Raw genomic sequence first — 21,498 nt, forward strand, 5'->3', positions numbered from 1 at the left:
TGTTCAAAGCTGTCTGGTTTTTCTTCATTTCCTTGTTGAGCTGTTTTTATTTTTCCCTCCTTTCCCCCATGGATGTTATCCGTGGCATCCTCACCGTCACCCCGGGAAGTGCAGATGCTATCACTATTTCATTTTACACTTAAGGAAACTGAGGCAGGCAGCGGCTGTGACTTCAGCTAGTTAGGATCTAGGCTAGATTTGAACTCGGGGTTTCCCGAATCTTTCCTGTCCTTTTTTCTTTTGCCCTCCCCAGTTTCTGTCTCCTCCTTTCTGCATTCTTCCCGCTTCCTTCCCTCCCCGTCCTTTCTTTTCCTCCCCTCCCTCCCCTTCTTCATTTTGCTAATTCCTCTCCCCTTCCCTCCTCCCCAGCTAGCCTCCGCGCAGCCTCCGTGCTACGAGGTAGGGCCCTCTTGAGCTTCCGTCGCCCTGCGTAAGCTGCAAAGAGTGAGCAGGTTCGCGACAGGGGGCGGAGTCTCCGCTCTCCCGGGTGGAGGGGAGGCGTCTTCTTTGCGCTTCCGGGAGACTTTTGGCCACTTCCGCTGCTGGCAGGCCGGCCGGCGCAGAGGCGGCAGCCGCGGCCGGAGTAGGGAAAGGAGAAGGGGCGTGAGGAGAGCTCGGCGGGGCCGGGGCCTGGCCCGGGGCCTGGGCCGCTCCGCGCCATGGACCGCGACCTATTGCGGCAGTCCCTGGGCTGCCACGGGCCCTCGCTCCTGTCCCTGCTCCGCAGCGAGCAGCAGGACAACCCGCACTTCCGGGGCCTCCTGGGCCCTGCCGCCGACACTGCCCGTGGGGCGCCACCGCTGCAGGCCAGGTAATGGCGGCGGGCCCGGAACGGCCCACGCTCGGTGGGGATCGGGGGAAATAAACGCGTGCACCGCAGAGGGGCTGGACGTGTGCACCCGAGGCGGGGAGGGGGTGGGGAGGACTAGAAGCGTGCACTTGCTGAGGGGGGGTGGGGAGGACTAGAAGTGTGCACTCCCCTAGGGGAGGTGAACGCATGCAAATGTATTAGGTTGGGAGCAGCTTAACTTCTCCCCCTCTCCATCTCTTGATGCCATAGAAGGGTTCCGGTCGGAAACCCAGAACCCCCCTCCCTTCTTCCCGGTGGGATGGGCCCGGGAGTGACCTTGCATCAGACACTGTCCTGAGTTCTAAACTGGGGTGACCCACGGTAGCCTCGGGTCACTCCAAGTAGACCATGGACGCCTTTGCAGCTTCCCTGACTGAACACGGTGCAGAACACTCGTGTGCACATATGTGTTAGTTACTTCATTTATCACGGATGCATTCCGCCTGCCTTCCTCGCGTGCTTTCCCACCTGCCGCCTCCTGCCCTTCGCTCCTGCACCTTTTTTCTCCAGCCCACAGCTTTTGCAGAGACAGCTTTCCCAGATATCCTTCTATTCCCCCTCCCCCCAATCTTTTCTCACCTTGGAGTTCTTAGAATACCTTGTCCCTGGATCTCACCTGTGGACCCTAAGAGAAGTGTTAACTTAAGAGCCAGACTGGGACTCCTTCTCTCTGAGCTTAGGCCGTGGCTTCCCCAAGATTATTGCACAAAAAGTTTTGTGAGCATTTGCAAAAATCACATTGTTCTGTTTTTATATGGCTTTTGTACCAGGTTGTGCATCCTTGAGGTCAGCAGTACCTCTGCCACAGCACCCTGTTTGCACACTGAAAGCATTTAATGTACATTTCATTATTGGCTATGTGGTGAATATGTTAATGCCTTATATTTATATAAACTTGGAGGTTTGCAGAAACTTATGTAGATTGATGTATTCATTAAAACTACCCTTGTAGATGTGGAAACTGAGGTTCAGAATTTTGAATGACCTCTGAAGGTGACCTTGCATCCCAGAGATAGGGACCCATGTAATCAGAGTTCAAAGAAGGTGTTTCATTTTCTCTTTTAGGAAAGAGAGGAGAAGTGACAACATTGAAATTCAAAAGTTTATTTCCAGAAAAGCGGATCTTCTTTTTGCTGTTTCATGGAAACAGAATACACCCACAGTTTCTGAAATCAATGAAGAAAATGAAGGTAATTTCTCTAGTAATACACACGGCCCAAGAAGGGATGCCGTTTGTGTCTTTGGAGAAGGAAATTTCAGAAGTGAAACTGCTGCTAATCTGTTTTCCTTTTTCAATTCTTGACTCTAGACTATTACGCTGTTATGCCACCTTTGGAACAGTTCATGGATGTCCCCAGCATGGACAGGAGAGAGCTTTTTTTCCGAGATGTTGAACGTGGGGATGTTGTAATTGGACGAATCAGTTCCATCCGTGAATTTGGATTCTTTATGGTGTTGATATGTTTAGGCAGTGGCATCATACGGGATATATCCCACTTAGAAATTACAGTAAGTTTCTTTTCTCCTTTATTCCTTTACAGTTTGGTCTCATTTCTCTCCCTCTCCCCCAAGATCTTAAAATTGAAAGCTAGAACGAAGTACAAGCAGTTATTTAGGTCACCTCATTTACAAAATAAATATCCAGAATTTGAGGTTAAACTTGAATTCCATTAATTAGAACAGTGTGTTATTCCTCTTAATTTGTGGGTCATCTGAATGCACAGTTTGTGTCTTTGTTATATATTCCTGCTTTATGATACACATATTCTGACAAACCTTTTATGTTTAGGAAATGTTAATTAGTTATATAGGTTAAAAATTAGCTGTCATTCAGTTGATAACTGTACATACTAGGGCCACTTCATAAATACTGAACAAAAAGAAAATTTTACATATGAGAAGATGCCTTTATCAATGTTTTTGGTTTTTTCTTTTCTTTTTTTTTTTTTTTTTTTTTTTTTTGGGTGAGGCAATTGGGGTTAAATGACTTGCCCAGGGTCACATAGCTAGGACGTGTTAAGTGTCTGAGACCAGATTTGAACTCGGGTCCTCCTGACTTCAGTGCTCTATCCACTGTGCCATCTAGCTGCCCCGTTTTCTGTTTGTTGTTTGTTCATTTGTTTTTAATGTATTTTAATACTCTTTTTGGTTCTAGTCATCCAATTTATATTTTTTATATAATCTCTTTTGGAAAGAAAGAAAGCTTCCTTTGGCCTTTTAAAATATAGTAAATATCAGTAGTAGCCAAGAAAGTAAACTGTTTTAGGTTGACTTAGTTCTAGGTACCCTTTTAAAGATTTACTTATGACATTAAATGAACATGCTTCCTAGTGTAAGTTTGAGGAAAATTTTGGGAGCCCTCCTAGTAAGATACTTTATATACCCTCTTTTGTTTTTAAAAATGTAGCTTAAAATGCTTTTGATAGTTACTGACATCATGGTTTTAATGAATGCACAATGCTTTTGTCTACAAGAAGCCTTGCCAAGACCATATTCCTTTAGTAATATAAAAGATTCTCTGAGAAGTGTACTAAAGATGAAAATGTCAAAAACTGATGTAAGTTTGTCGTTTAACTCTGAAAGAAAGAATGCAGAATTTAAGGTTTGTGTTACACTGGCTCTGTCTTACATGATACCAAGGCACTTGTACAATCTCTCTTTTTCTTGGTGGCTACTTTAATGGTCTCATACATGGATGTTCAGAATACTAGAGCTCAGAGCATAATAACAACTGTCCAGCATTTCACAACCCAGATTTTATTGTGGGACCAGTAAGAGATCTAAATTCTTCACCTTGAACTCTTTTGCCTTTTTTAGCCGCAGTGGAACACCTTGTGGGGCATTGATTGGGTGCCTGAAGGTAGGAGGAAGAGGATGCAAGGGAAAAGAAAGCCAGTTCTTTCATTTATATGTTATAAGAAACAAGTATTTTTTGTAATAAAATTTTGGTGGTAAAATGAAATATATGTAAAATACTTTGAAGACTGAAATGCTATAGTATTGTCAGTTAATTTGTAAACCAGAGCTTAAGGAGCAGTGATCCACACTTACAATGGCTATAGAATTTAGAAATAAAGGTTAGCATGAAGCCATCAACCATATACTTTAAGTTGAAATCAGTTCTTCTCTGACCTTTTCCTCTAACTAAAGATGTTTTAATGCCATTAGGCTCTTCTCAGGCACAGTACCTACTATTGATTCTATTCCAACTGAGACTTATGAGACAGGGGGTCTGTTTCACATGCAAAAGCTTACTCCAAATCTTCCAGGTTATTTGATTACAGAAGGAGAGTATCCCCCAGGAGTTCAAGGATGTTTTCATTGTCTTTCTGTATAAAGAAAAAGGAATTAAGCTGTCTGCTGACCATCACAGGGTGATTTCTTTAATCACAGAATTTTTGCAGAGGCCTCCTTAAAAGCAGATCCTTCCACCTGAAAGGTGGTCATCTAACCAAAAGCCTGGCTCGGCTTTAGAAAGAGCCAAGAAATAGTTGATAATGGCCTTTACTGCCTAACAACTCCAGAAGAAATACAAGGAGCAGAATCGAGATCTGCATGATGTTCTAACCAAAGTCTTTGATATTGTCAGTCTTGGGAGCTCATGGAAGATTATGGCAGAATTTGGCTGCCAGGAGAAATGTATCAACATTGTATGCCAGTTCCATGACAAGTTTACACTGGTTCTGGATAATCAGTGGTGCTCTTGAGCATTCCCTGTCACACAGGACTGTGCCTTTGCTCCCATGTTTTTTAGTATGTTGTTTTTAATTTTGTCGATTCCTTCCAACAACAAAAGCTATTATGTTGACAGTGACTTATTTAACTTGAAAAGGCTCCAAGCCAAGACTAAACTGGAGAAAAGTTGGTATGTGACTTTGTTTGCAAGTTGTTGTATATTCAGTGCATGCAGCCTCTGGGGCTGAGATGCAATAAAATATGCATCAGTTCTCTACTGCTTGTGCTAATTTTAGCCTGTCACCTTCAAGAAAACAGAGGTCTCCAGCAGCCAGTATCACACCATTCACACATGAAACCAGCAGATGAACATATATGGAGAAGTGCTGAATCTGTTCCCCTATCCAAACAGTAGACATTCCATGGATATCCTTGTAGAAGATGAAGTTGACGCTCACATTGTCAGCTCAGTGTTTGGGAGACTGAAGGAAAGTGTGGCAGAGGAGAAAGGTGTTGGACTGCCTAACAGAGCCATTATGCTGACTTTATTCTTTTATGCCTGTAAAACCTGCACAGAGCTGTGTGAGAAGACTGAATTGCTTCCATTTGAATTGTCTTAGGAGGATTCTGAAGAGAAAGTAACAGACAGTGAGGTCTTTTCTCAAACTGAACTGCCAGGCATTGAGACTCCAGCAGAGAGCAAAACTTCAAATGTCAAATATTTGCCCAAAAGACTAAAGAGACTCTCATAAGGCAATGTTCATATGGAGATCAGAAGAAGTGATGAAAGGATACTTTCAAGGTTTCTCTAAAGAATTTTGGAATTGGTGAGACTTAGAAACAACTGGCACAAGACCACTCAGTGTGGTGGGCCTGCATCAAGGAAGGCACTGGGCACTGTGAGCAAAGCAGAATCACTGTAACTCAAAAAAAAAAAAAAAAAGCACAAATCTAGGGACATCTCCACTCCAAATGTCTATGTGAACTATTTGTATCTGACATGTAATAGAGTCTTCTGACCCAGTTGTGGTCTGATCATCCATATTTGGACACACTCTACTCTTGAGATTGAGGGACAACCAACCATTTTCTGCTCAGAGATCTTTGGATGTGCTATTAACTCCCAACTTAGAATGCCCCTTTCGCTCTTCTCTGCTATTCACATTTTGAATTCTCTTTAAGATATGACATTCCTTCAGATATTCAAAAAGAGAGCTCTATTATCATCTTCCAAGTGATAGCATCTCCAGTGCTAAAAAAAAGATAAATAATTTCTATAACCTGTTCTCATATAATGGTTTCTAGACCCATCAACTTTCTATAATTTGTTATTGTCCCTCTCAAAACAGCACTCGGATTTGAACTCAGCATGGTAGGTGTTGTCTCACCGGAGCAGAAAATCTAACCCTAATCTCTTTTTAGTTGGACACTTTGCTTCTATTAATACTCACTGATCACATTGGCTTTTTTGGCACTACTGAGTTTGCAAGTCTTTGAAAATGCTGAATCTCTGACAAGAACTGTTGCTAGCCAAATTTCCCTATTTTAAATTTGTCAAGTTAATTTTGATCTAAATATAAGGCTCTACATTTTTCACTTTTTCATTTTATCTCACTATTTGGGGTCCATTCTTTCATTTTCTCCAGATTGCTTTGAATCTTGACTCTACAATCCATTGCATTTGCAGATTAGGGAAGACACCATCTATCTTGTAAGGCTTGATAGATGTTCAACAGAATGTAACCTTGCAAGCCGACCACCATAAATTTTCAAAGTTCAAGATGAGTCAGTCTTTTAGATGTAGTTCATCCAACTGCAAATCTATCTAATTGTAGTCTTCTAGCTTACATTTCTCCATTTTGTCCACAGAAATATTAAAAGACTGTCAAATACTTAGCCTAAATCTAAATCCAATGCATGTAGCATTCTCAGGATCTACCACTCATTTGTGGTAGAAATTTCTTTTGTTTGGTATGGCTTTGATCCTAGTAATCATTACTTTAAGTGCTCACAGATTTAGAGCATTAGAAATTCAATGGTAAAAGGTTTTTGTCAGAAATGATTGTGAGGAATCAAGTGGTCATGAAGTAACCAAACTTGCTGGAACACAAAAAGATGTTGTTATGGGCAGTTAAGGATATTAGAGTGACACCAGATTGCAGAAAACCGTGAGTGTTAAAAATTGATCTTGTAGACTGTGAAGGTTATCTACTGTGGAGTAATACTATAGCAAGATTGAACCCAGAAGCTGCAGTCAGGAGATTCAGGACAAAACAGTAATTGGTAGGCTTTTCTGATAAACTGGGCACATATTAAGGAAGATAATTAGCAATTTAAGTGAAAAGGAAGGGGACATGTGCTAGTAGATGAGCAGGACTATTAGAAGGTTGGTAGCAAGAAGGAGGAGAAAAGCTGAAGGCATTCCCAGAGTGGATTGTCCTAAACTTTGGAAAGTAGACGTTGGTTGCCTCATATTTTAATGGCTCTCTCTTATGTTTAATTATTACAAGAATTGTTCTTATTATATTATAAAACTTTTGTTTCATTACCTCATAATTTTAAATACTTTACTACTTTGGCTAAGTGGAAAATTCTTTTTTGTGAGATTCTTATTCTCAAAATGGGCCAGCCAGTGTGGTATACTACAGAAATTTTATTTTAATAAAATTCACCACAGAAATTTTAATTTGCCAATTAAGCTCTTTTAGAATCAGAATTGTTTACTTTTTAAGTGCTTATATTAGCTTTTGGCAGTTATTTTTAGTAATTGGGTAGGGAAATAACACTGATTTTTCAAATGACCAAATTTTTGTCCAACTTTTTTTGTCTCTACTGTAGGCTCTTTGTCCATTAAGAGATGTGCCTTCTCACAGTAATCATGGTGATCCTTTGTCTTATTATCAAACAGGTGACCTCATAAGAGGTAATCCTTAAAAGAGGTGAGAGTAACATTTTTTAAAGCAAATTTATGAAATTTTTCCTAATATTTTCAGCTTGTGTCTTTCATATTTTTTAGCTGGAATTAAAGATATTGATCGTTACCATGAGAAGCTTGTTGTGTCCTTGTACAACTCTTCTCTTCCACCTCAACTATCTGATATGAAATTAGGTGTAATTAGCTCTGAAGATCTCCCTTTACATTACAGGTAATAATAATTACAGATAACTCATTGACATTTCAATTTGTAGCATATTACCATTAACTGATAGTTTTATTGAGTAATATCAACACAGTTCCTCGAAAAAATCTAATATTTCAATATTTATTTCACTGATTAAAGGGGTTTTTTTGTTTTTTTTTTATTCCATGTTCAAAGAACTGGATCCCATTTTGTACAATAAGGAAACCATTCTTAAACTGCAGGCTTTCTATTTGGGGTAATAAAGAAAATACTAAATCTTCCTAGAGACATTAACTATTGAATTATAAGGTTACAGAATATTTTCTATTATACAGCTAGCCTATTGTGCTGTCTTTCTTTCCTTATAAGTGAGGAAATAGGCCCAAAGAAGTTAAGCCACTACCCCGGGTCATATATCCCATGCATATCAGAGACCAGACTGAAACTTGAGTCTTGACACTCAAATCCAAGGCTCTTTGCACTATTTTGTGCTGTTTCTCTATCTTAAAATATATATGTATATATCATTAAGCTTAGGAGATGCATACTAAAGTTTGAGAAATACATCCTGTGTAAAACTCTTATTTGTCTCTGTTTTGTTCTCTTTAAGGAGGAGTGTTGAATTAAATAGTAATTCTTTAGAATCCTATGAAAATGTCATGCAGCATTCCATGGGATTTATGAATCCAGGAGTGGTTGAATTTCTACTAGGAAAACTAGGAATAAGTGAATCCAATCCGCCATCCTTAATGAGAGGCCTCCAGAGGTAATATAGGAACTGCCTCTTACTTTGGGAGGGGGAAGGGAGGAAGAATGGGGTTGAAAAGTCCTAGCATGCATCATGGACTTGGGCAATGTAGTCTGTCAGAGGCTTAGAGGAAAATGGCCATTAATTAGGTAAGAGGAGCATCTGGGTAGATGAAGGCTGAGCTTAATATAGTACTCTGGCAACAGCTTCTCTTTCCCTGAGATTTTCTGCTGCTCTAAGGCAAGCAGGAACCACTGTTCCATGAGGAAGAAGTCCCAACTTCCTTAATCAGCTCCAGGCTATCTTTGTTTTTGCTGAGAACAACACTCAGGATAGGAAAGGCACTCAGCTCAGTGGGAAAAACTAGAGTTTAACCAGGATATTTCAAAAGAGTCTCTATACAGCTAGAGGGACCTGGACATTGCAGACTTAATTCCAGGGCACCGTGGGAATGATGCAGAATAGCTAGTGATAACATGATACAACTTACTTTCTTGGGTATTTACCCTAGCCTAACATTCAGTCATCATGGCTCTGTTCAAATCCAGTCCCCTTATCTTGGGGGACAATTCAAAAATTCATTAAGTATTTATCGAACTCCTATTGTGTGCCAGGCACTGTGCTTGGATACTTAGAAGACAAAAACAAAACATTTTCTGTCATATGCTGTTCTACATCCATATAAAAAGAGAAAAACTAGGAGCAAACAAAAAGGTGGAAGAAATTTTTAAAAGACATCTTTGGAATGTGGTGTATTAACAATATGAGAATTTTTATGTTATCATTGACGGGTTAGCAATGACAATTCTAGTTTTCCAGCCATTTTCAGTGTTAGCAACACTACACGTGAGTGTTTACAAAGACTAAGGTACAAATTTCATGCAAATATCAAATGTATAGGGTTCTGATTGTATTTTGTTTCTATTCTATAGGACAAATTTCTCTGAAGAAGATTTTGCTTTAACATTAAGGAAGAAACAGTCTGCTTCCTGGGCTTTAAAATGGTATGACAATTTTTTTTTTTTTCTTTTCTCTAAAACATTGTAAAGAAAAGCTAAAGTTTACAGACGGAAGGCATTTTGATAATGTTATTGAAACCTGTTTGCCAATTCTGGATTGTAAACTCTTTAGAGATATCTCTTTATAGATAAGACCCAAGGGTAAGGAATGTTAAAGAAATGAACCATAATAGTTTAATATTAAGTTAAGGCACACCTGCTCAAATGTAGACTGGTTGACAACTTCAAGACATTTGTCATAAAGCATGGTATTTGAAGACATTTTCTTCTTGAAGCAAATTTTTACTTTTGTGAAGATCTTGAAAATAATCACCAAAAGATAGGCTGTGTGAGGACAGGGAATATATAGTGTATGAAGATTTAAAATAGAAGCAATGTTTGTTTCTATTCTTTTTAGTCTGATTACATCCAGACTTAGTTCCTCACTCCCCACCAGTGTTTGATTATTTTTTCCATCAAATCAATCTAAATTTTTTTCCTTAATTTTTTAAATTTACCCCTAATTACATGTAAAAAAAAAAGCAATTTGTTAAAAAAAAAAAAAAAAAAAAAAAAAAAGCAAAAATATTATATTTCCCATTTACCTTACCCTCTCTCCTTTTACCCTGTCCATTCCCACCTTCCTTACCCCCTTCTCCTCCCACTTTCTTGTAGGGGAAGATTGATTTGTATACCCAATAAGTGTGTGTTATTCCCTCTGAGTCAATTCTGATGAGAGTAAAGTTCACACATTCCTCTCCTACCTTTCCTCCTTCATCTCCTCCACTAAATATACTTGTATGTCAGATTTCTCTCTCATCCTTTTTTTTTTCTTTTTTGGTAACTAAATTATCCATCATGTGTTACCCATACCTGTTTCCGGTCTATGAATACTTTTAACTGTCTTAATAATAATAAAGTTCTTATTAGTCATCATTTTCCCATGTAAAAATGGTAGTTAACCTTATTCAACTCTGGATTTTCATCAGAAATACTTGAAAGTCCTTTCCCCTCCCCTCCATTGAACTATCAATTTTCCCCCTGCACGCTATATGCGGCTTTGCTGAGTCAGTGATTCTTGGTAATTATATCTCTTTTGCCCTCTGGAATATCTTATTCTAAGCTCTTCCTGTTCCTTTAATGTAGAAACTGCCAGATCTTGTGTTATTCTAACTGTGCCTCTGCAGCATTTGAATTGTTTCTTTTTTGTCTGCTTGTAGTATTTTTTTTTTTTTTTTTAATTTCAGGTAGTTCAGGAATTCTTAAAATCTCTCTCCTGGTCTGTTTTCCAATTTCCAGTGAGATATTTCATATTTTCATCTTTTTTTTTTTTTAATTCTGTTTTATATTGTTTATTGATGTCTCATAAAATCATTAGCTTCCACTTTTTAAAGATTTTCTTCCAATGTATTTTTGTATTTCATTTAACTTCATTTTTTCATTTAACCAATTCTAATTTTTAAAGAAGTCTTTTTTTTTTTTTTTTTTTTTTTTTTTAACCTTTCAATCTTTTCACTTCTGCTTTTCAAGGTATTCTTTTGTTCATTGGCTCTTTGTGCCTTTTTCACCATTTGGCCTATTCTATTTTTTAAGGTGTTATTTTCTTCAATTTTTTTTTTGTGCCTTTTTTTTACCAAGCTTTTGATTGATTCTTCCTAATTTTGTTGTATCATTCTTATTTCTCTTCCCAATTTTTCCTCTCTCTCTCTTACTTGATTTTTAAAGTCTTTTTGAGGCTCCTCCATGGCCTAAGACCAATTCATACTTTTCTTTCAGGCTTTGAATGTAGCATTTTTTATTTTGTTGTATTCTTCTGAGTTTGTGTTTTGATCTTCCCTGTCATCATAGTAAATTTCAGTAGTCAGAATTTTTTTCTGCTGTTACCTCATTTTTCCATCCTATTTCTTGACTTTTTACTCTATGGTAAAGAGGGGCTCTGCTTTCAGAGTAGAGAGGACAGTGTCCCAAGCTTCAAGGGATTTTTTGCAACTTTTCTGAGATAATTTTGGAGACCTTTCTAAGTTTCTGGTTCTTCCAAGGTACTATGATCTAGGTAGTGGTGAGTGACCACAATCAATTTTTTCCATCCTGGAACTGTGACCAAGTTCTTAGCTTAGTAGGGTTGTGTTGCCTGCAGTGAATTATGCTGGACTCTCGTGCCAATGCAACACACTTTTCCTGCCAATCTGCTAAGTTGTCTCCGTCTGGGAAATTGTTTCACCCCATTCTTTTGTGTGATCTTCCGTTCCAGGATTTGTTTGTGGGCAGTATTTAAGGTTTGGAGGGGGTTGGGGAAGAGCTTAGGGAAGTGTTTGCATTTTTCCTACCATTTTTGCTCTGCCTCCCAAGATCTAAATATTTCTAAACAGAAAAGATTCTTGATGAGGATGCCACTTGATACAGCTGGATGAGAATTCTGAATTATAATAAGCAAGTTATCCTTATTGTGAATATTTGGTGTTTTTGTGGCAAGTGGAGTTGAGAGGATAGTATGATACATCCTGTATTTTTAACTATAAAACTTGAAGTGTTATTAAATTGTGGTTCAGTTTTCTTAGTTCAGAGAAGGATCATTAGATTGTCCACTGCTGATGAATAAGTTTTTGGACATAGCAACTATTAATAACCATCTCCTAAATTTTGGAGGCATTGCAGTCTGAGTGGAAAGAATAATCAGTGTCCTGGAAGTACTAAAAAAAAAAAAATTTATTGACAAAATTGATTTTTTTAAATTACGAAGTTATTACTACTGCTATAAATTTGGTTTAATAGTAATTACAGAAAATGTGACTTTTTTTTTTTTTCCTAGTGTGAAGATTGGGGTTGATTATTTTAAAGTTGGCCGCCATGTGGATGCTATGAATGAATACAATAAGGCTCTGGAAATAGATAAACAGAATGTGGAAGCATTGGTAGCTCGTGGAGCATTGTAAGTGACCTTTTTGTGGACTGTAACTTTTAGGAAATATTACAGCATAAATGGCATTGTTTTTAGTTTATGAAGTACTTACTGTATTTTTGTAATTTTTGTACATTTGTGTCACTCTAGATATGCAACAAAAGGAAGTTTAAACAAAGCCATTGAAGATTTTGAGGTGGCATTGGAAACCTGTCCAACCCACAGAAATGCAAGGAAATACCTTTGCCAGACTCTTGTAGAAAGAGGTGGCCAGTAAGTGTTGCATCCTTTTTCTATAAACAGTTTTAGATCTAAGATGACCCTTTATAGTGAAACTTTTATAATTAGAATGATTAAGGAATCGAGTATTTCAGTATATTTGTTATTGGCCAACAAATCCTTGTCTTCAGCTCTTTGGAAAATTTTTTTGAAACTCTTAGAAGCCATTGTCTAAGCCATTAAAAAAAGGACAGTATATTGAATACAACTGAATGTTTATTTTTTGATTCAGGATTATCATTCTTGATTGTGCAATATATACCTAGAAGATATTGCACTGTGCCCTTCAAAAGTTGGTCTTTGGGGTTGTTAAAAGCTTATGTTTCTACCATTTTTAAAATCTTTCTCACAAAAATAGTTCCTAATTTCCTAATCAAGATTAACCGTATTCTTTTGATCCATCTGCCATATATATTCAATCTATCATGCTATAGCTGTACTGTATAGTAAAATTGTATTAGGAACTGGAGAAAAGTCCAGCGTAAGTTGTAGAGTGTCCATGAGAGAAGGGAAGGAAGAGAAAGGGATGAAGAAAGAATAGACAGAGATCTGGCCTATCCTCGCCATTTGACCACTCTGCGCCACATCATTTAATTTCTTAGGGCTCTGGATTATACATTGCTATATATAAGTGCTAATCTACAGTGCCAAAGTCAGAGTCCTCAGTATCAGTGAAATAGGTCCAGTTCCTATATCCTATCAAGGAAATAGAAATAGTTTCATGTTTATACCTTTGATCAAAGATACAGTACAACCATATGGATTTAGAACAAGAGGTCCCTAAAGTTAAAGTTAAAGAGACACAGTGGATTGAGCCCTAAGCCTGGAATCAGAAGGACTTCTCTTCCTAAATTTAAATCTGACCTCAGACACTTAGATGTGTGACTCTACATACATCATTTAACCCTGTTTGTCTCAGTTTCTCCTCTGTAAAATGAGCTGAAGAAGGAAATGGCAAACCCCTCCAGTATCTCTGCCAAGAAAATCCCAAACAGGGTCACAAAGAGTCAGACAAGATTGAAAAAGCACTGAACGGCAAAAGTTAATGTGGTTTTGGAATTGAGAGTCTGTAAGGGACTGCCCTGGGGATCTATGCCTTGCTAACCTTCCCCTTCTTGTTCTATCATTGTTCTTTGCCAAATCCTAGTCTGGCATTACTCCATCAATCTACCTGTTCACTAGCTGCTGAATGGAGCTTGAGGAAGTCATCCAATCATCTAGACTGGGTACAATGTACATTCAAGTTATCCTACCTGTGTTGGACTCTCACTGCAGCAAGGCAACCCTTTCATCCCTTATTAATAGATTTCCTTGTCTCTTTCCAAAGAAGCTACTCCAAATCTTTTACAATCTCTCACATCTCCCTCTCTTATCTTCACAAAAGAGAATCTCCCTCTTTATTGAGATAATTCAGAATGAGCTCCCTAATTCATTTCAGCTTCGTCTCAGAACCCCCTTGACATCTCACCCCTTTCTATCATATAGCCACTGTTATAAAGCCTTTATCGCTTCTGCCTTTGACTGTGGCAGCGGCCTTCCAAGAGGTCTACCAGTCTCAAGCCTCTCACCCCTTGTGCATTCTCTATGTGATGCTGAAGTGATTTTTTTTCCTTATGCATATCATGTGTAATCATGTTATTCCCTATTCAGCCAACTCCTTTGTTGAGCTTTTAAAAGCATTTCACAAACTTTGCCCAACCTGTCTTCAGCCTCCTCCTATCTTCTTCCCCTTCCCACACTAGCTTGATTCTTCCTCAGGCACACTGTTCTTATTCCATCTCTTTTCTATTAAAAGGCAGCTCCACGCCATCTTGTGCGTCAAGACTTCCTTAAATTCTTACACTACTAATTGCTTCCTTCCCAATTACCCCCTTGAATGCTGGGTATCATGTTGCGGAGGTGAGCCCTTTCTTAGTTTCATGTCAGATCCCAGCATCACAGAAGCTTCCAAGGAATCATCATGTAGATTGAGCCCCTGATTCCATAGAGCAATCTTAACATTATTCAGGTATGCCAATAACTCTCCATTTGATAATCATAAATATGAATGTTATTGTCAGAGCACAACGAATTTTAGTTCTTTTAGCATTTATCTCCTCAAAAAAGAGGTGGGGGGATTTTAGGGTTTGTTTTTCCTTGCCTTCTCATCCCCACAGCAGACTCCTGGAATAAATATCTAACTTCCATATGTCTATAGAGGAAAATATCCCTTTTTACAAACCTTTTCTAAACTTAGGCTAGAAGAAGAAGAAAAACTATTAAATGCTGAAAGTTACTACAAGAAAGCTTTGACTTTGGATGAGACTTTTAAAGAAGCAGAGGATGCATTATCGAAGCTTCACAGACATATGCAGGTGATTCTTTATTTTCCCTTAAACAGTTAGTAACAGTAATAAACTTAAATTTTTGATTATTAAAAAATTCCTTCTAGGAAAAATTTAGAAAATGAGACTATTCCCAAAACTGTTGCTTCTTTCTCACAAATGTTACTGTTTAAGCTCTGTCCCTTTTTGTAGTATGAAATTAAATTGATATTGAATTGAGGTTACCTTATTTTCAGTGTTCAAAACAAAAAGAATTTTAAATTTGCATTCAAAAATTGAGAATTCAGATTGCCCAAATGCATTATGGAGTTTTGAAAACTACTAGTGCTTATTTACAAAATAAGTTGATAAACAATAGCCCTCCCATTACCAATGATGCTATTATAGTTACTTTAATGATATGTAGGTAAGATTGTGTTTTCCTGTAATACTGATGATGATGTTTTCTCATATGCATTTTCTTCTGAATTGGACCGTTGCTGCTGTGTCTGTGACATCTGGTGCTGCTCATCCCCAACCACTAACTGGAAAATGATTTCTTATGTAAATCATGCGTCCAACGGGGCTGCGATATTTTTTTAAATGGTTTGTATCCAAACATGGCAAATCCACCTTAAATACGTTTTTGTTGGATTCCCTTTATTTGGATTATCTGTAAAATGCATGTAACTCAATTTAATTCAACTTTTTTCTTTTTTGATTATTTTTCTTTTTCTTATCTTTTCTCATCTATTCTATTTGGTCTTCCTGTTTCACTGCCCTGGGTCATGGGTACCAATGCAATGGTTTCCCTTTTTTAATGGAATACCAACTGCAATATGGCCTTCAATCCTCTACTGGTCATCCTGATGATTAATGCCAAATACCTCTGTGATAAATTTTCATATGTTTAAAAAACCCACTTATTTGATGTTGGAAATATGGTGATGTTGGTATGTTACTTTTGGTAATGTGGGGGGCTGATCTTGTTTAACACTGGGGTTCATATATTCTGCTATGTTTAATGTGTGGTTTTTTTTGATATCTGGGTTCTAAAAGAAATCTTTGGAATTAAGAGAAAAACAAGCTGAAAAAGAAGAAAAGCAGAAATCAAAGAAAATAGAAACAAGTGCAGAAAAATTGCGTAAGCTCTTAAAAGAGGAAAAAAGGTAAACCCATAACATTCCATTTATTTCAATTAAAGTGTCTACTCAGTTGAGTTCACACACCATGTAGCAATAAAGTAAGTAAACAAATGCAACCTTCAGTAACTAACAGTTGTTACAGGTGTTTTTGCTAATTGCAGAAATATATGGTATAATTAATTGCCTTCCCTAGCGTATGGTGACATATAGAAGTCCTTCCCAAATGATATCATAAATAGTAAGCACTAAGTTGTTCATTAGGACACCTTTCTCTTTTATTACACTAAATTTTAAGTTAAAATCTTAAGTTGGCTTGTTCACTAGGAATATATAAAGTAGGCTTATTACAGTGTAAAGAGTGCTTAAAATTCCTCTAATAAGTATTAGGAGAAAGTCATTTTAAGAAACTTTAATTTATAGGGGGAGGGCAATAAAGTTTTAAAATTAAGCTAAGCACACTCTTTAACTTTATGGTTCTAGAGTAGAATGCAGAACTGAAAACTTTGCCGAATTGAAACAGAAGAGGCAGTTATTTTAATCATATAATTGTTTTAGGCTCCCCCAAAAATTGTAATTTTATTTTCCATACAGAACTTCGGGTGCCCTGACAGCGTAATATGTCATGGGTGGATAAGCAATTATCTTGGCTTTTGGGCATCTACTTGAAAAGAGATAGTTTTAAGCCAGAAGTGGAAATGTAGGTCCTCTTAATTATTATTGGAGCTTCATGAATTAACTACATTTTTTAGGTTAAAGAAGAAAAGGAAAAGATCTACTTCTTCCTCTTCAAGTGTTTCTTCAACTGACCAAGTGGTTTCTTCTTCTTCATCCTCTTCCTCTTCTGGTCACAAAAAGCATAAGAAAAGGAAGAGAAACCGTTCAGAGTCCTCTCGAAATTCCAAAAGGCATTCTTCCAAGGCTTCTTCACATCCAGATCAGAATAGGAAAGAGGAGAGCTACCCACTTCCAGCCAATACCTCAGCATCCTTTCTTAACCAAAAACAAGAGATGGAAAAACTGCTAGAAAATCAGGGTAGAGTAAAAGAGAGAGAAAGAGGGAACATTCACTCTTCATCTTCTGCTGAAATTCCGGATAATTTTGGAGGTAGGTCTGAAGATTCAAGGGATTTTTATAATAGCTCTAGAACTCAGGCAAGTAGTAGCAAAACTGAAAAGCCATGTAAGCCAGACAGATATTATTCCAGTAGACGAGATTTCTCTGGCTCATTCAGTAGAAATTCAGATGAAAAAACTAAAAATTTGAATAGAAAATTTGAAAAGGGAACAGAGGGAAGAAAAGAACATTATAGAAAATGGGAGCCAGGCTCAATGAGATATTCTACTTCTCCAGCAGGATTGGACTGTTCATGGAAATCCTTTGAAAAAAGCAAAAAATATGCAAATACTGGATTACATGATTTTAATAGAAATGATGAAGAGCAAAGATCACAGTTAAATATAAATCAAAAGAAAGAATCTGAAAATAGGGAAGAAAATTATGGGGATGAGATAGCAGAGAATCTTGAAGAAGATACATTAAATGGTAAAGAGCGATCAGAAAGCAATGTTAAGAAAAATCTGCCTCAAAATTTGCTCACTATATTTAATCAGATTGCTGAATTTGAAAAAGAAAAAGGAAATAAGCAGAAAAACTGAGTAGGTGCCAAAGAAATAGTCTCATATTACTAAAGGCCATTAAGGTATTTTTTAATCTCCACTGTCCTTTGGACATTTATGCAGACTTCAGAGAACAAACACACTTACACTTTTCTATTTAAACTGTACTGACTTCTCTGTAGCACCCTTTTCCTAGCCAGGTTATTGATCATAAGCAGGATTTTCATTTGTAATGGATATACAAACATCATTTTTTAGAAAAGAACAAAGTGATTGAGTTAAATTTACTTGAAGATGTTCCCATATGATCAGAATTGATCTTTTTTTGTATGATTTTACCATATCTCTTTGCTAACCTCCTAACAAAAGTAGCCTTTTGATTAGGTTGAGAGAAAATTAGATTTGCACTTTAAAAGATTCAGGCCATGTTTACTAAAAACTGATGATTCCATTGTCATTTTTCTATTGTTAAATGGAATTGAGCCTTGAGCTTCTGAAAGGGGTTTAGAGTGGAACATCTTGGATGTGCCATTCTGTATCTGTTAAGAATTGTTTTAACATTAAATTTTATTAAAAACTCAAATAGCTTCATTTATATTTGGCAGGGCATTGGTCTCTTAATTCTATCTCCATTTGAGTGCACCTATTGGGGAAGAAAAAAAAAAAAAGGTTTCATACAATCACCTTTATGAGCAAAAGCCATGTAACAGTTTAATGGGCCATACCAGAATGGGATTCTGGTTCTTTATCATTCTGTTTCAGGGTTCTTAAATAGTTTTGTGTTTTTGTTTTGTTTTGTTTTTTTGTTTTGTTTTTTTGTTTTGTTTTTTTTTAACCTAAAGCTTATACAACTCAACTTGATCATCCAATTTCCTAACCAGATTCGGCTCTGAATGACTCTTGCCTATTTACTCTTAAGAGGTTTTCTACCCTTGAGGATCTTTAAAAGATTAAGCTTATAATGTTCCACAGTAGTAGAATAAGGCAACTCCTTCATTGGAATGTGTTAACAGAAGAGATATATAGGTTAAAAAGTAAAGATTTACTCTTACTTATACTACATATACTGGTTTTTCAAAAATGCAGAGATTAATGCTGATTTACAGATTACATGCCATAATAAGCATTAACCAAGAAAATCTTTATTGAATCTGACATTTCTTCTCCCCTCACAGCATTCAAGGTTTTACATGGTTTTTCATCTTAGCATTATAAAAAGTTTTTTATTCTCTTGAAAATGTGAAATTTCACAAATTAAATTGTGCATTTTTGCCAGAAAATTTCCCACCCTGTTTGATATATGATCACTACTAACACTATACTCTTTTAGTCAAATTCTTTTTATATGTTTTCTTCTTGTTACAATACAGTATCAATTTTCCTTTTCAGACGTGGCAAATTGCAATTTTCCCACTTAACTGAGATTGCTAAAAATTACAATGATAAACTATTGTTAATTTATAAGTTTCTTTTCAAAATAAATTTTAAAACTTAGGATTCATTTAAGAGACTGAGTTTCAGCCCTTCAGTTACTAGGGCACATTGAATAGTTGGGAAACTTATTATAAGAGTTAGAAAATGAATTTTTAAAATGGATTAACATCCCCCCCATCACCACCACCACTATATCTTTAAAGTAAGTGTAGTATATCAATTGCTTGTAATTGAGAAGTTCCTTTAACAAACAAGTAATACTTGGATTATCACTTGCTGCAGAATAGGAAGATGGAAGTTCAAGCATGGAGTGTCCCAGAAGTCTTAAGGCTTTTGATCCTTAAAGCCATTGAGGATTAAAACTTCTCTAAGACTTTCAGAGTTTGAGAAGTCTTTTGATTCTTAGTAGCTTGAATGATTAGTCTTAAAACACATCATAGTTTACATCCAAAAGAATTATTTCACAATGAACATGCCTGTTCTAATGCAACTCCTGCTATATTAAAGTAAGGTATGAGATGGTAAATTGCTTACAAAATACAACCTTACTGAGAATACAAAGTTTCTAGGACAAAATAAGGAAAAAAAACACTAAAAGAAAAGTGGTTTGTTTTTTACTTGAGTGATTATTGTTCATTTTTATTATATATTTTCCCAAGGAAAACTTAGTTTAGTACCTTAAAATTTCCAACAGTAACATTTTATAAATATATATATATGTATAGTAGACTGATATACAATATCTAAGTACAGATTTCACCTACATTTTCTTTAGTATTCAAAAACATTATTAAATATGAATTCATCCTGGGGCTAAAACAAGTCACTTTGGGCTTTTACTACTACTTGTACTAGTAGGACTGATTGAACTGCCTGGTGAAGATGGCAAGTCCAACTGCACGACTTTGGGTGAAAGTGGGGCAACACGTCCAACACTCTTCATTGACCTAGGGAAAAAATCAGAATTAATGAAAAATAACTTCATTTAATACAAATCTCTTATCAGGACCTAAGAATAGTCATTTAAAAATAAGAATCCTTCATTTATTTAAAAGTCAGATTCCAAATAAAATCGAGTAAGAAATAGCCTGTAATAAGGAACCTTTGGTCAATGAAAAAAACAATACACAGAAGAATCCTGTGGCCTAAAATCATACAGAAATCAGTCAAGGATGAAAGGAGGCTTTGAAAATAGAACTTGTGAAATTAAGAATGATTCTGATGAATAGTGGTGGGTTTGTCTTAAGAGTGCAAGCACAGGGAGCTTATTAACTAATCAAGGTGTGCAGGAGATAGGATAGAGGATGTCAAGTGAAGGCTACCTCCAAAGATAGGCCACTTCCCCCCGGGATACTGTCAGCCCTGTTAGGAAAGTCAAGGACCCCAAGCAGGGGAGGTGTGTTTAATTACTGCCTTCCATGCTAGGGAGAAGCTTGACCCGAAAGAACAGAAGGAGAACGGGACTCATGAACCCGGGCACAAAAAACATCAGCATGTAGCAAAGACAAACCTGACTGGCCAGAAGGGGTTAACTTTTAGAAAAAGAAGGACCGACAGATGGGACCAAAGCATTAGAATCAAAGGATAAAAGGACAAATTTCCCAAAAAGTAACAATTCACATGCCTCATGGCTAGAGTACACTCCTGCTTTGCTTCTCACATGAAGTCTTTCTTGATCCCCCCAGCTTCTGGTGCTTCCCCACCCCTACTGCTTTCACTCATGTCTATACTGTTTGACTTGGTTGGGTCTTTATATCCCTCAGTGTCTATCGAGCACAATCCCTAAACATGAGTTTGGGGGGAGCTGAGGGCCCTTCCAATTGGGACAATACCAGGAACCATGACCATCCATTCCATCACAAAATAGTCTGTCAACATGTGTTATCCGTGATAAACTACCTAGGTCATTACCAGCAGGCCTTCTGCATCCCACCAGCATGCTTGCTTATCCATTTCCTTTGTGACCAATGAGAAGCCAAAGCTGCTTTCTAGTGGGCTGCTTGTGAACTCCTCTTAGTTTGCAGCAGTATTTTGTGATTAGCAGGAGGCAACACTACTCTGCTAACCATTCTCACACACAGTCCCCCACCTCTCAACATTTGCTTGTTGCTGTCTGGCCCATAGCTGGAATGCTCTCCCTCCCTGGTTTTCATCTTCTGGCTCCCTTAAAGATGAATGCTAATCCTCCCTTTTGCAACATTCCTCTCCCTCCATCTACCTACTGCTAGTCCCTTCCCGCTGAGATTACCTCCTCTTCACAGTGTATGTGTTTTGTAATAATTGTTGGGGTGTTCTCTTCCCCTTGGATAATGAACTCTCTTTAGGGGCCAGTACTATCTTCTGCCTTTCTTTGTATTCTCAGCCCTTAGCACTTAATAGTAAGAATTTAATAAATGTTTTTTGACTGATCAATTCTGGATTCAACTAT

At 37.3% G+C, this 21,498-nt stretch overlaps 2 protein-coding genes across 7 annotated transcripts in view; one reads left to right on the forward strand and one right to left on the reverse strand.

Annotated features, from left to right (window-relative positions):
- Window positions 1-509: 509 nt before the first annotated feature.
- TTC14 (tetratricopeptide repeat domain 14) lies at window positions 510-21,482 on the forward strand. Of its 6 annotated transcripts, none has more exons than XM_074298270.1 (13): window positions 510-811; window positions 1,916-2,040; window positions 2,160-2,359; window positions 7,364-7,448; window positions 7,542-7,671; window positions 8,258-8,413; window positions 9,328-9,399; window positions 12,203-12,322; window positions 12,443-12,565; window positions 14,808-14,925; window positions 15,934-16,043; window positions 16,769-17,124; window positions 20,496-21,482. In XM_074298270.1, exons 1-13 carry the CDS (start codon window positions 660-662, stop codon window positions 20,567-20,569), a joined length of 1,821 nt encoding a protein of 606 aa, XP_074154371.1. In that variant the 5' UTR covers window positions 510-659; the 3' UTR covers window positions 20,570-21,482. The 6 variants fall into 6 exon arrangements, with proteins under 6 accessions (XP_074154371.1, XP_074154370.1, XP_074154372.1 ...); XM_074298269.1 differs by lacking the exon at window positions 20,496-21,482 and adding an exon at window positions 17,371-18,219; XM_074298271.1 differs by lacking the exon at window positions 8,258-8,413.
- Window positions 19,691-21,498, reverse strand: part of CCDC39 (coiled-coil domain 39 molecular ruler complex subunit) — a 43,537-nt gene continuing 41,729 nt past the window's right edge. The window contains 1 exon segment of the mRNA XM_074298266.1: window positions 19,691-20,017. Coding sequence (XP_074154367.1) covers window positions 19,894-20,017 — 124 coding nt within the window. The 3' untranslated portion in view covers window positions 19,691-19,893.

The sequence above is a fragment of the Sminthopsis crassicaudata genome, chromosome 3, assembly GCF_048593235.1.
Source record: "Sminthopsis crassicaudata isolate SCR6 chromosome 3, ASM4859323v1, whole genome shotgun sequence".
Taxonomy (NCBI): domain Eukaryota; kingdom Metazoa; phylum Chordata; class Mammalia; order Dasyuromorphia; family Dasyuridae; genus Sminthopsis; species Sminthopsis crassicaudata.